This window comes from Ananas comosus, linkage group 12, assembly GCF_001540865.1.
Source record: "Ananas comosus cultivar F153 linkage group 12, ASM154086v1, whole genome shotgun sequence".
NCBI lineage: Eukaryota > Viridiplantae > Streptophyta > Magnoliopsida > Poales > Bromeliaceae > Ananas > Ananas comosus.
This window is the reverse complement of record NC_033632.1, coordinates 3,023,326-3,037,936: the sequence shown is the minus strand read 5'-3', so window position 1 is coordinate 3,037,936 and position 14,611 is coordinate 3,023,326. Positions and strand designations below refer to the sequence as shown.

At 35.8% G+C, this 14,611-nt stretch overlaps 1 protein-coding gene across 2 annotated transcripts; it reads right to left on the bottom strand.

The window, feature by feature from the left end:
- On the bottom strand, positions 12,255–13,429 carry LOC109718745. 2 transcript variants are annotated; one of them, XM_020245139.1, is made up of 2 exons: positions 12,885–13,429; positions 12,255–12,711 (listed from the first exon to the last, which is right to left on the bottom strand). In XM_020245139.1, exons 1-2 carry the CDS (start codon positions 13,414–13,416, stop codon positions 12,293–12,295), a joined length of 951 nt encoding a protein of 316 aa, XP_020100728.1. In that variant the 5' UTR covers positions 13,417–13,429; the 3' UTR covers positions 12,255–12,292. The 2 variants fall into 2 exon arrangements, with proteins under 2 accessions (XP_020100728.1, XP_020100729.1); XM_020245140.1 differs by having other exon boundaries at positions 12,255–12,696.

The following is a 14,611-nucleotide window of genomic DNA, read 5'->3' as shown; positions in this document are numbered from 1 at the left end:
GGGGTCCCGAAAAATCAACGGCATAGAAAGAGACACGGTTCGATTCGTAAGAAACAGGTAACTGCAATTGAATGTTGAATTAGATTTTAATATTTAGGACTCTTATGATCGGAAAATTTAGAGAGACGGTGCAAAATTTCTCTTCTTTTTTTCTGTTTTCACTTCCAGCATGCACATGCATCTTCTTTTGCAGGCAAACAAGAACTTTGAAGACTATATAATTGCTGCTACAGATGTGTACAGTGAGTGAGTCAACAAGGAAAGTGTTGACCAGGGCTTGCACAGAACAATTGAGTAGCTGCTTACACAGTGGTGTAGAGCTATTTGCATTTGGGTGTTGCTACCATTATTATTAGCTCACTTTATGTTTGTGGCACAAGATGCCTACAGTGATGTGTATGATGCATGTCTCCAATGGCTCTCTCTGTGCTCAGACCACTTTCCATTGTTGAGTAACTCACTCTGCAGCAGAGGACCAGACATGGAGTAGTAGTCTTTGGATACCATTTCTGCTTGAGACAGTGCGTACGTACTATTCGTTAATTTCTCGGTGGTTGCGATTCGTGTTCGCAGGTCGTATTCGCGTTCGATAATTGTATCAATCAGTTCTTGCTCCTTGTTCCCTTCGCTCGTTTTGTATCGTTTTAGGTTACACCATCTTCTTAGGAGTACAAAATACACCGAAAGATCTCTTCCCTTGTCTCAATATAAAATGGCATATAAAACCTGGGCCTTCATCACTCGGAGCTTATTTGTTTGGGTGAAAGTGAAGAGTGGACTTCTGCTGTTCGGTTCGCCGTTATAAAGGTACGGTTGAAATTCGAGCTATACGAAATAGCGTAATTGACTTTGACCTATCCTGCGTCGAAGTCAATTATGGTAAAAAGAGGTGAATAAAAAATAATAAAATTAGTAATTCTAGTTATATTTATATATGTTAGGGAAAATTTCAAATACCCCCTTGTGATTTTACTCTTTCTCACTTTAGTACCCTGTGGTTTAAAGTGTATCAAGTTAGTATCTTGTGATTTTGCACTTTTTCACTTTAGTACCCTATGGTTTAAAATGTATCAGGTTAGTACCCTGTGGTTTCGCACTTTCTCACTTTAATACCCTGGTGTTTCGCACTTTCTCACTTTAGTACCATGTGGTTTAAAAACCACAGGGTATTAACTTGATACAAAAATAAAACCACAGGGTACTAACTTGATACAAAAATAAAATCATAGAGTACTAACTTGATGCACTTTAAACCACAGGGTACGAAAGTGAGAAAGTGCGAAACTACAGGGTACTAACTTGATACACTTTAAACCACAGGGTACTAAAATGAAAAAGTGCGAAACCACAGGGGTTTTTTTTGAAGTTTTCCCTATATATTATTATGGTATTAATTACTCTTTAATTTAGTTTGTATATTTAAAATATGATTAAAATTGATTAGTTAGGTTTTTAGTATTTCCTTTATTTAGTTTGTACATTTAAATATGATAAAAATTGATTAGTTAAGTATTAATATTTTCTTACTTTATAATTTTATTGTTGTATTATTATATAATTTATGTATAAAAATATAATTTAGTTTTTTCAGATTAAAATTTTTAATTAAATAGGAATATAATCATATTATCTTTATTTATTGTTATTATAATTTATTATTTATTAAGTTATTTATTATTTATACATAAATTATAGTTTTACATCATTTACTCCTACCAAATAAAGAAATAGTAGAATTGAAAAAACTTTACTACCATAGCTATGAAAAATAAGTAGCGGGAAAGAAGTAGTTTTCACATGAACTCTATTTCAGCCCAAAATTCAATTTCGGTGAAATAAATAAGCCCTTATTGAAAAATAGTCTTCTAGTTAGGAGGGTAAATTTGAAACAATCTACTTTTAATTTAATACCATCACTCATGCTTAAGAGTTCGGCACAAATGAAGAACATATAAACAAACTATAACAACTTATTCTAACCGGCATGGGCATCTTAATTTCTCATTTCTTTTTTGTCCTTGTAACTAATTCGAAGTGAAATCTACGATTAGGATCGATTGACAACTTGTCTCGAACTCTTCTCTATATTACTGCATGATTACTGCATTATGATGATCAAATCATCCAGTTAAGATACAATATTCTTTTCTTCTTCTTTTTTTTTTTCAGTTTATTGATATATATGTTCCATATGTATATAGGTGACAAAAGGCCAATAAAATGGCTACTGAAAAATATACTTATAATACAGTACCTGTGGTACGTAGTACCTTACCCGCACCTTTAATAGTATCCAAGCTGATGGATTCCCTCTTTTCTTCACTATGCATGCACTGCCTTTTTGCCAACCTACAAACACCAGCTGTGAGATGATTGCTTCTACAGTCGGACAGTGAAAATTTTTGGCTAGGGTAGTTTTCACAGAACAATGAGTAGTGACATGCACAGTGGTGCTGCTACTTTGAATAGATGATATATATATATATATATATATATTATAGAGAGAGAGAGAGAGAGAAAGAAGAGAGAGAGAGAGAGAGAGTTGCCTTGCAATATATTAATAGCATTTGATTTTTTTACTACTATGTTTATAACTTTAAATAAAAATTGTGAAGTTTGGATGATAGTGATATTTTAAGATTTAGTAATGGTCTCTCTAGGATTTAGTAGATAGTTGTAGAATAGTATGATATTTTAATGGGTGAAATTAATCAACGGTAAGATTTAATGATGGAAAATTGAATAGCACCAAATGCTTGTTACTATTATAGTATTCCAGCATATATATTATATATAATATATATATATATATATATATATATATAATAATTATATATAATATATATATATATATAATTCTACCTATTATATATACTAGTGAAGGGGACCACGCTTTGCAGCGGGTAGAAACCGTAGTAGTAACTAATAATAAGAAAATATTAAACATTTTTTTTTGTATCTCACTTGGTACGTCCACCGAAGGTCTCTCTCATTGTTGGCGGAGGATATGGGCCCGACAATGCCTTCTCCGGCGAAGGTGATAGTGACGGCAACAACGATCCATTCGACGGCCGCAAAAGGGGAAAGTGGGCGCGCATTAGTGAGAAAGAGGGACGGAGCGAGGGAAGGAGGCGATGGTGTATAGCAAAAAATGAGAGATAAAGAATTGATGAATAAATTGGAGATAAAGAATTGAAAATCTGGTGGAGGAAAAGAAAAGAGCCATGATGAATAATTAGAGATAGAGAGGTTAGCATTATAGATGATAGTGAGATCATTTAAATATACTATTTGGAAGTTTGGTAGTGAGACCGTTTGCATTAATTGAAAGTATAGTAGAGAGAGAAGAGAATGGGTCATGATAAATAATTGTAGATAGAAATGATAAAATTGTAAATGATAGTGGGACCATTTAAATACACTAATTGAAAGTTTGGTTAGTATGACCGTTAAAATACTTATTAAAAGTTTGATGAAGGAAAGGAGAAAGGTCACATGCTAGTGAGGATGAAGGAAAACTTGCCACGTGGCAATATATATTGGGAATTCATATAGATTAATAGATATCAGTAGATTGCAGCAACATCTGATGGTTGCTTCACTCCAAGAAAGTAAAGTATTTCATGGAGAATGGTTTAGTTATACTGGGCGGCCAAAAACCGATCAGATGTTGAGGATTTTAAATCGAAATGTAAAACCGCAAACCATTAGATGTGAAATACATCAAGGTTTTTATGTAAAGTCTTCTAGAACCTTTGAGATCCTTCGATCGACAAGGGTCTATATAATGCCCCAATAGTTCCAAATCAGGTGGAAAACTGAATCTGATTAGAATATATGAGGCCTATATACTAGTAATAATAATTTGGCTTGAACATTTTGGGCTGTTGGTTTGAACTCAATAAGTTATTATTGCTGACAAGTCGAGACGTTACAATTGGTATCACAGCCGAATACCAGCCGGATTTGGTGAGAGCCACCTCTTGAACCCATAGGAGCCACCTCTAGAATTTCACATCGCCTAATAATTTTGGTATGCATCTGTGATCATGGTTTGAATCCAACGAGGACGTAGTCTAAACAGGAAGAGTTTGTAACGCAAGGCCTACATATTAGTAATAATAACTGAATTTAAACATTTTGGGTCGGTGGTTTAAAGCCACCGAATTATTATTGCTGGCGGGTCGGATCGTTACCGTCTAAGATAACAAGAGCTCTATCTCCAACTCTGCAAAGTGAATCGCCCGAAAACACAAAGCTCGAAGACTCACTTGGGTGATCTCAGTGAAAGGCTAGGCTTTGCACGTAAAGCGTAGAGTGAATTGAAGAAACATGCAGTTTGAAAGTACAGGAACTAAGTCACAATATCACAGTGGCCCAGAGACTCTCGGAACATCGAGAGTAAACAATGTGTATTCATAAAGATGGATTAAACCAGCATCAGAAACACCAGAGAGAACTACTTTTCCCTTACATCAGAAACAAAATCAGAAAACCCAACCGGCCCGACATTTATAAATGCTTGGGCTAATTTGGCCCAGAGCTTTCTACATATAGTGGATCGGCCCGTAGAGATCGAAATTGAATTTTACGCAAGGTTAATTTTCCAGATGTGCTATTTAAGTAAAGCTAATAAAGTACAATTGATGGTTTCTTTTTGGGCTTTTTTTTCAATTTATCCTCCTGATAAATTTTTATTTTAAAAATAGTCCAGTCAAAATTTAATTTGCCAAAATGGTCCTGACCCTGCCACGCAGGCGCCACGTCAGCGCCACGCGGGCAGGGCTGGGACCAGTGTGTTAAGTTGAACACGGTTAACCATTCACTGTGTTCAAACACGGTGAATGTTCACAGTGAATGTTTCACCGTGTTTCATATTTATATTCCTTTTCTTCTCTTTTAGGGATGTCAACGGGTCGGATTTGGATCGGGTTTTTAAAAATCCAAAATCGAATCCGAAAATCAAATTAAAATCCGAACACGAATCCGAGCCCGGCGGGGTTTAAAAATCCATACTCATATCCATATATTAAAGTTATATGGGTATGGATTTTTAAAACCTGCCGAATTCGGGTTTGGGTTCGGATTTTAATTTGATTTTCAGATTCAGGTTCGGATTTCTGAAAACCTGATCCAAACCCGACCCGTTGACATCCCTTAAAGAGAAGAAAAAAATATAAATATAAAACACGGTGAATCATTCACCGTGTTCAACTTAACACACTGGCCCTACCTCTACCCGCGTGGCACTGACGTGGCCCCTGCATGGCAGGGTTATGGCCAATTTTGCAAATTAAATTTTGACAGGGCTATTTTTAAAATAAATTATTTCATGGGAGCATTTGCAAAAAAAACTCTTTCTTTCTCTTTTCTTTTGTTATTTTTGTCCCATCATGTTGGCTCTTTTTAGAAGTTTTCTAATCAAAGTAGCAGCAATCACAGAAATTTTGCTATACAAGGAAGCTATAAAAGTACTACTACCACAGCTTTCCGCGCCGTGGTGCATGCACCTAGCATGGTTCATCTCCATCTTGCAAACGATTGGAACATTAAGAGACTATACTAAACTATTTTCCGTAAGATCAATAACTTTTAGGTGACACCATTTCCGTGAGTCGGCAATTTGAATTGCCCTAATCAATAGGCAGGAACATGGACTTCCTCTTTTTCTTATTAAATCAAAGGATTTGCTATTCAATAAGCGTCGGCGGGTCCGCATTATCTATATTTTGTTATTATATGTAAAAACATATAGAAAATTTTGAATTGACAGATTCTATTCAGCTTTTCGATTTTGAAGAGAATAACTAAAGGTGTCCAAAATATCCGATATCCCGTACCCGATCCGGACCCTACCCGGACCCAAACCGGACCCGAACCGGACCCGATAAAAAATAAATAGTATACGGATAAAAAAAATTACCCATTAAAATTTCGGGTATAGGTCCGGATATTTTATACCCATACCCGATTTGGACCCGACCCGAACCTAGCTTTTAAATGGGTAGGGTCCGGAATAGTTTTCAAATCCGGACCCGGACCCGGACCCGATGAAATATCCGATAGTAAATAAAAAAAAAAAAACTTTTGAAGTTGAAGGATCAATTTTAATATGACTTATAGATGATGAGTCACTATGTATTTTCATCCTAATGAAACCCTAGCCGTCTCTTTTACTCATTACTTTTTTCTAATTTTTTTACTCTTTGTTTTCTACTTTTTTTTTCATTTCATTTCCGCCAACAATATTTCATTGTCAACAATATAGTTTGTTTATTGACTATTTAATAAAGTTTATAAAAAAATATATTTATACGGATATCCATATCCGATTTAGACTCGATCCATATCCGATTTTGAACGGGTAGTATACGGATAATCACTACCCAGATCCGCTCAAATAGACCCGATGGGTATATTAGAAACTTTAGTACCGAGACCCGGACCCGACCCGAAGTTAAATGGGTAGGGTATATATATTTTTTTGTAACCATTTCTTTTTAGGGTATGGGTACAGTATATTAATTATCCAGACCCGACCCGGTCCACGGACATCTTTAAGAATAACACGGCTTATATAGAAAAATATAAAAAAAAAAAGGTTAGCGACGGTCTAAATAACCATTGTGATGAATGGTCGATTAGACTCCTGATGTAGTGATCGGAGACTCCCAATGATCACAACGGGCTGCGAATGGGTCGCAATTTGAAAAATGATTTCTTTCCGGCCCATTCGGATGGGTCGGGTCAAAAAGGGTAGGATCGATCCGAAATCATTTCGGGCTGGGATTTGACCAATCACGGACCCGAATTTCGCCCAACTTGACCAGTTGTAATATGTGTGTAACATACTACACGCTATAACCAACCGTCCCTAGGGCAAGTGGCAAAGGACTTGGTGGTTAGTATCCGAAACCTAAGTTCGAATCCTAATTGATTCATATTTTCAGCTAAGTTTATTTCTTAATAAAATAAACGAAGCGATCGAGGAAAAATGAATGGTGGAGAATTTGAGTTTACATATTATATAAGCTAATTATTTAGATTAGATCGATCAGAATAATTGTATCACATCAAATCTATTTCCATATAACTTCATAAAATTAATGCAATGCATTGCATAGACAATTAATATACTTATAATCAAGTTAAAAATGGAATACTCGTTTGACACAGCTTATACTAATTAGAGATGCTTATTTATGAAATGCCTTAAAAAACAAAAGTATCCCTTTTTTATAGTAAAAAAGAACACTATATCCATGAACTCTAAGCTTAAATTGTAAAATAGTGTTTAATAAATTACGCACGCAGGAACTTCTAAAAGCACTTAAAATTCTAACAGGTTAAGCACTTCTATTGTCTCCTTCATCATCGACACTTTGTTTTAAACTGTACGTGTGAGTCGAAACATACACACATGGATTAGCCTCATCATGTCATAAAATGCTTATAAGGTAGATACTTCAATTTTTGTCGTTTATGTTGTTTTAATTAAATAATAACTTGTTTGAACCTGTCAAATTAATCATATCAATCATAAATCAAGCTCAGACCGATTCTGTAAAATTAAACTGCCCAAATCAGAGGTTCGGCCAGTGCAAAAAATCAGTTACACCTTCTCTATTTCTATTAGAATATATATATATATATATATAGAGAGAGAGAGAGAGAGAGAGAGAGAGTCCGGCTACTGTGCACGAAGCATTTGGTGCTACCAAGTTTTCCGCCGTTAGATCTACCATTTTGATCATTTTTATCCGTTAGATCACACTATTCAACCAACCACACACTCAATCCTAAGAGGCCCACAGATCATCCGAACCGCACATCTCTTAATCCAAGGGCTAAAAACTTGGTAGCACCAATGACTTGGTACTATTAATAGTATATTAGCCTAGTTATATATATATATATATATATATATATATATNCTCTTCCCGAGTAGGGCTAGAATATTTGTAAAAGTATCATGGGGGTGATACTTGTGTACTTGTAGCCTTTGGATGGAAAGATGTAAGGTTGAGATGATGGTGATAGGTGGTGATAGGTGGAATAGTGTTTGATCCAAGAGGTATTAGCAATTAAAGAGTAGATCCAAGGACTGAAAACTTAGAAGCACCAATGGGTTGGTGCTTCTAAAAGTATTCTAGCTCAATTTATATATCCCTTTAGTTGCCTAATTTTTTATTTTCTATTAGAATAATTTGTATAACATTAATATTAATTAATTTATAATCGTTATTCTACTTTGCAATCTTCAAAGCGCCACAATGGGTTCTAAACCGCATCGAAGCCCTGAAAAGATCCTTCTTTTGGAAATGGTGCTCCAAAATTTCAGAGGGTTCATATCTTATTGGCTGGAAGTCGATCTGCAAAAGCAAAAAAGAAGGGGGACTGGGGATCAAAGATATGGAAGCAATGAATATGGCTCTCTTAACCAAATGGTGGTGGCGTTTCTTTAAAGAGCCGCATCTGCTATGGGGGCGGTTGATTATAGCATTATATTACACCAGAAAAAAACCGTTACACAAGGGAAGAGCCTTCAGACCTTACTCCCAGTGGTGGAGAAGTGTGATGAGATGTCGAGAGGTGTTCAAATGTGGTGTTTCATATATACTAGGCGATGGAAAAAATATCAGGATGTGGTTAGATATTTGGATCGAAGAAACCCCTCTGAGCACTCGGTTTCCAGGCATATACTCTAGAATCGAGAACAACGAGGTCATGGTCACGCAATGCTGGAATGAAAAAGGGTGGCGATGACGATTCATAGCTAGAGGCCTCGCAACAACTACCGACATCGATAGTCGCCAACAAATTAGGATGCTCAAAAACCTGCTGCCACATTATAGTCCAACTGACACACCGAATAGGCTAATGTGGCGATGGACATCCAACCAAATATTTACTGTTAAATCCCTTTATGAATTCATCACCGACGCAGGCCAGAGAGACTCAATGTATGACCACCTTTGGAGGTTAAAAATTCCGGTCAAAATCAAAATCTTCATCTGGATCCTACTTCGCAAGAGATTACTTACCGCGAATAGATTGATCCGCCGAGGGTGCCCGGTGGATCCGTATTGCATGTTTTGTGCGTTATTACCAGAAAGCTACGATCACCTTTTTCGAGATTGTGTTTTGGTCAGATACCTGCTAATTTGCGCGGGAGGTTCGGATACTAGCAAACCAGTCACCGGGGATGTTAGGCGCTTATGGACAGAGACAGATAACTGCCCCAATGCCGAGGCGAGAACGAAAAGTCTCACCAGGTTGGCGGCAATTTGGTGGGTCGCCTACACTGAGCGCAACAATAATGTATTCCGCGAGGCGATTCCCGACACTACCCGGGCCCTTGAACGGGTCGATTCTTTGATGAAAGCCTGGACCGAAGTTCTTTGACCCGTGACCGTTCATTTCTTCTCATCTCTCCCTTTATTGTTTATGTAATCTAGCTTGCTTTCCTTGTTTACTTTTTTTTTAACGGTAGGTGCAGTGTGGTTTTTTTTTTATTTTTCTTCGTTTTTTCTTTTTATCTTTTAGGAGGCCCTAGCAGCTGCCTTCACAATGTACGCCAAGTTCATTTCGCTTAATGAATGAAACAAGTAGCTTGCTACCTCTTTCTCAAAAAAAAAATAAAAACAGAAAAAAAAGAAGCTTTTCTCGGATTCATTTCCAATTTTGTCTTGCAAAATATTGGTTTTTTAAGATTAACTTAATTACTTAGTCACTTATAAACCCAAAAATACGAAATTACAAAGGACATGTTTATCTTAATTTTAAATTCATATATCTGGTGAGAAGCATTAAACAATGGCTTTGTTAAAAACTTTTGTCCTCCATAAGAGAGACATGCTTCAACCTCTTTGGGTGTTACATATATATATATATACACACAATTAAGCGAGAATATGTTGGTTCTCTCCTCGTGATGTGACAAGTAAACTATTTATATATCCCTCCATCATTTATCCCTAATTTGCGTTATCTTAGCTAGATGCTTCGAATGAAGCATATTTTTTAAAAGAATAATTTAACCTAATTGGCTCTAGATGGACTTTCGTAAAACTCTTCTTTAGATTGAATTGTCGTATTAGTGTTTTAATAATTCTTAAGAGTTTACGTGTGAATTGTTCCATATCGAATAATTAGTAACTGAGTAAAGGATTAATATACATTAATGGGATCAGATTTTGATAGGCCTTTAACTTTTTGGGTTGGATTGATTCCATAAACAGCTACCATAAATAATCTCTAAAACTGTATATCGATCCAATTTTTGTGACCAAATTTAAACAAGTTATCAAAAAGATTACAAAGTTATATCAGGTTTTCAAAAAGCCTTTTTTAGAGGGTAAACAAAATGGTGATTCATGAGAAGCACATTGGACAAATCTTTTAAAATGAATGACTAAAAATAAATATTTTTTAAAAAGTGACGATAGAAATTTTGTAAACAAGATCGAGAGTATAGATCTTTTTCTAAATAGTTTTAAAAAAATTTTAACCAAAATTCAATTAATTTGAATAGCTTTACACTGTTAAAGGAGCAAATACCTTATATCTACCATTAAAATTACAAATTTTGAAACATTTTGATCATTAGGTCAATGATGTTGAAAAAATTTAGGTCAATGATGTCGAAAAGATTTAAAATTTGATTTTCAGATACTTCAAATGGTATAGATCATACTCAACAGTGTTGATCATCGATTGAAGGCCCTATCATCAAAAATAAATGGATAACAACGGAGCCCATTTGCTATCAATAGCATTCCAGCTCAACTCTCTCTCTCTCTCTCTCTCTCTATATATATATATGGACAAATGGCCATGAATCACTGTGTTTATATATAAAAGTTTCACGTTTTTTTAATTTTTTTTTGGAGAAAAATGGAAATGCTATGAATTTCTCAAACTGTAGGTTTTAAGTGGTATACATTTGAATTTTCTGTGCATGAGACGATTCATTTCCGCTTATAAGCGATAAGATGAATCAGGATCGTTCAATACAAATAGTCCTACGTACACACATGGTATAGGAAAACTAGCCAATATCGTGCAATCATACAATTGCTATTGAACTGCGAGATTTGAACCACATAAGCTATATATTTTGAATTATGTAGGCCTTGTTGAACCGGGTAGATTAATTATTTGAGCTGTGTACGAATCACGCAGTGGAGTTTGGGTTGGAGCGTGTGGAGTTAATGCACGTACAGTTTATATTCTCACTCTCAAACATTGCATTAAATAGAAGCATCAACATGCAACTCATATTGCTACAGTGTTAGTTGTGACTTTAAACCCATGCAGAATCTTAGAGAAATATGGAAAACTAATAATGTGGTTCGAATTAATGAGTACAACAATGTGTGTAGGATTCGCTACCGCGCGAGATTAATTTACAATCTCATCATTGAATTTTAGCAGAATTAATCTACACCATCTATATCGAACGTCGCTGATTAATTATGCTAAGAACTAGCAGCCGGATAAACACCGTGCGTAGGAAAACATACACACGGGGTTATAGAAAATTGATCTTATATAAGACATCTTGACCCACAAATCTGGAAGATCTTTGTTTTGGCCGGTTATAAAATTTTCGTTAATGAGCAACAAGCATTAATTCGTCTTCAAAAGCTTTTTAAGCTATATGAAAGAACATCGTTTTTGCTATGGATAGTGCAAACGGATTATAATTTTAATCAAGATTAAAACTTTTCAAATATGTAAATAGTATTAAAAAAAAAAAACTAAAATAGTCCTGACAGCACCAATTTCATACCAAAAACTAAAAAGAGAAGTCCACTTGGTTGGTACACGATTGCCTGAAGCCTAATAATGGTTTTGCACTTTCAACTAAATTTATTTTTAAAAATAAATAAAACAGATAGCATGCTATTTTTTTCTATAGAGAGAGAGAGAGAGAGAGAGAGAATTCAGTTACTATACTATCGATAATATTAAGCTTTTGTTACTATTGGATTTTTTGTCGTTAGATCTATCATTTAATCATTTCCATTCGTAAGATTATACCATTCAACCAACCACCCACTCAACCCTAGGAGATCACTATCATACTAACCATGCATCCTTTCATCCAACGGACGAAAATTAACTTAATAGCACCGAGCGCTTGGTACAATCAAATAGTATAGTATTATAATTCTATATATGTATATATATATATATATATAAAATAAGAGAAGGAATTGATTAATTGTGACAGTATACTAATTAAAGATATGAAACTTTATATTAGCTAGCTACAATTAACCAAAAGTTAACATCTTTCTAGTTTACATTGTAATAAGCCAAGAATGTCAAACACTGCTTCCCCCCTCATCTCCTCAAATATGGCACCTTCAATCTCAATCCCAATGCTCTCCCTCTCCTGGGCCTTTAGAAAATCCCTCCACTCCATGTCCCACTGTGACACCTCACACTGTATCAGGTGTCTTATCATGGCCAGCTCAAGCTCTTCCTTTTTGAAGTACTCTTCAATCCCCCCAGGGCCCAAACACTCATGATCAGAACCCTCAACTGTTACATGTACATCCTCCACAACCACTTTTGAGTTTTCTAGCTCCTTGGATTCAGCAAACTGGTTCAATGCAGGAGTGTATGCTGCCTCAAGAAGCTCTTTAAAGATGTCCAGAGCCTTGTTTGGCATCGTTTCCTCTTTACCTGAAGTACGTACCACTAAGAAAAATAAATAAAATCATGCATGTGAACATTATTGGAAAAAAAAATACAGTTATTTTTTCTTTTTCTGTATACATTCAAACAACAAAGAGAAAATTATTTTCTTTTATATTTTTTTTCCCAAAAAAGGGGAAAAGAAAAAAAAGAAGATAGGATGATATATAACTCACAGTGGCCATCATGGAGAGGGGAGCTCTCATAAGAATGCAACTCAAAAACAGACACAGGGCTGAGCTGCTTTGAGTTTGAGTCCTCCATCTCAATGCTCTCCCATCTAACCTCCTTGCCGTCGAATTCGTCTGCGTCGACGCGATCAGAACACGAGAGCCGAGCGTGGGCGATCTGCCTTTTACTCTTGAACAGACAGTCAGAAACACTTTTTCTTCCGATCTCAGGAGGTTTATAGTCCCAATTCAGTGCCCGTTTAACAGCCTTTGCATGGAGGATCTTGGAGAGGATGGTCCTCACAAGCCAACTGCTGCCTCTTCTCTTCTTGAAGCCATTGCTTGTTAGCCTCTGAAGCTTGTTGGTTGTGCTACTAATGCTAGGCCAACATATAGTTGTTGATTGAGCCTCAAGGAGCTTGGTTGAGTAGCCATTCTCTATGAGATAGATGTCTAAGAAGAAGGGCTCTTGCTGCTCCTCTAGTAGCTCGGAGAGTCGCCTTCCTCGGCCCGACGACGGCGGAGATGAAGAGGCCATGAGAGAGAGAGAGAGAGTTNGGGGGGGAGGGGAGGGGGAGAAGGGGTGAGGTTGAGGGAGGTTTAAAATGGATGAGAGGGATAGAGGAGGGTGGGAGAATTAAATAAGCACATACATACAAAATGGTGCAAAGTCACAACTTAGAGGTTGGAGAAACAAAGCAATTGTTAATAAGGGGACAAACATATTGACATGGAGGAGAATCTTTATTGTCAGCATAAAATATATTTTGGAGTAGTGCTGTGAGTGCATTAAAATGTAACTCAAAATAAAGTCAATTAGCCTTCTTTTTCTTTTTCTTTTTGTTTGAGTGATTTAGATTTTCAAAACGATTAGGCTGACGACGATTTCACATAATGTTAATAACGAACCCAATCTAAACATTTACAAAAAATATACTTTGAACCAAAAGCTTACTCATTAACTACATTCCGAAGGAATTTGAAAGAGTCCGAGACTTAAGGGTACTTTTTTTTTTTTCTTTCTTTCTTTCATTGGAATTTTTGTCCATGAGTCCTTTTGATGCAGTAAACACCAAGTTACATCAAATCATCAGGTGAAACCCCTTCACAGGTTGAATTGTATCCTGGATTTTATGATGGAAGTGGGACAAGCACATTGGCCATTCCTGTTCTGTCCTGGGAGAACAAGATGGCCACCAACCATTCTTTGACAACTTTATTGCAGCTGAAATGCTTTTTAGAAAAAGAAAAAAAAAAAAAAGGGAGGAGAAAAAAAGAACATTTTGGCCTCTTCTGCTTTTGTTTTGTCTAATGAGTCACATAATATACATTGTATATATTAAAGCTGTTGTTGAGATTGAGGGGAGGGTGAAGGGGTTGGTTTCCTCTCCCTCCCTGCAGTGATTTTGGCCAGGGGGGATTTTCTTTTCTTTTTTAATAATTTTTATTTTTATTTTTTCAGAGTATCCAATGCACCCTACAAGTTTGTCCTCTAGTGGAGGAATCCATGTGTGCATCACTGTGGAAGAATAGAGACTATGACAAGACTCAGCTGATTTATTGCTGGATAAATGTTCAACCGGGAACTCCTATAATTTGAAATTACATTTTTCAAGATTTTATTAAATCAATTAGTTACTCCATATAATTTCACATCTTTAATAAAAATTTTTAGTTTCAATCTTTAGTTTAATCGAGTAAAAATCTAATTCAAATCAAACAAAAATTGAAAT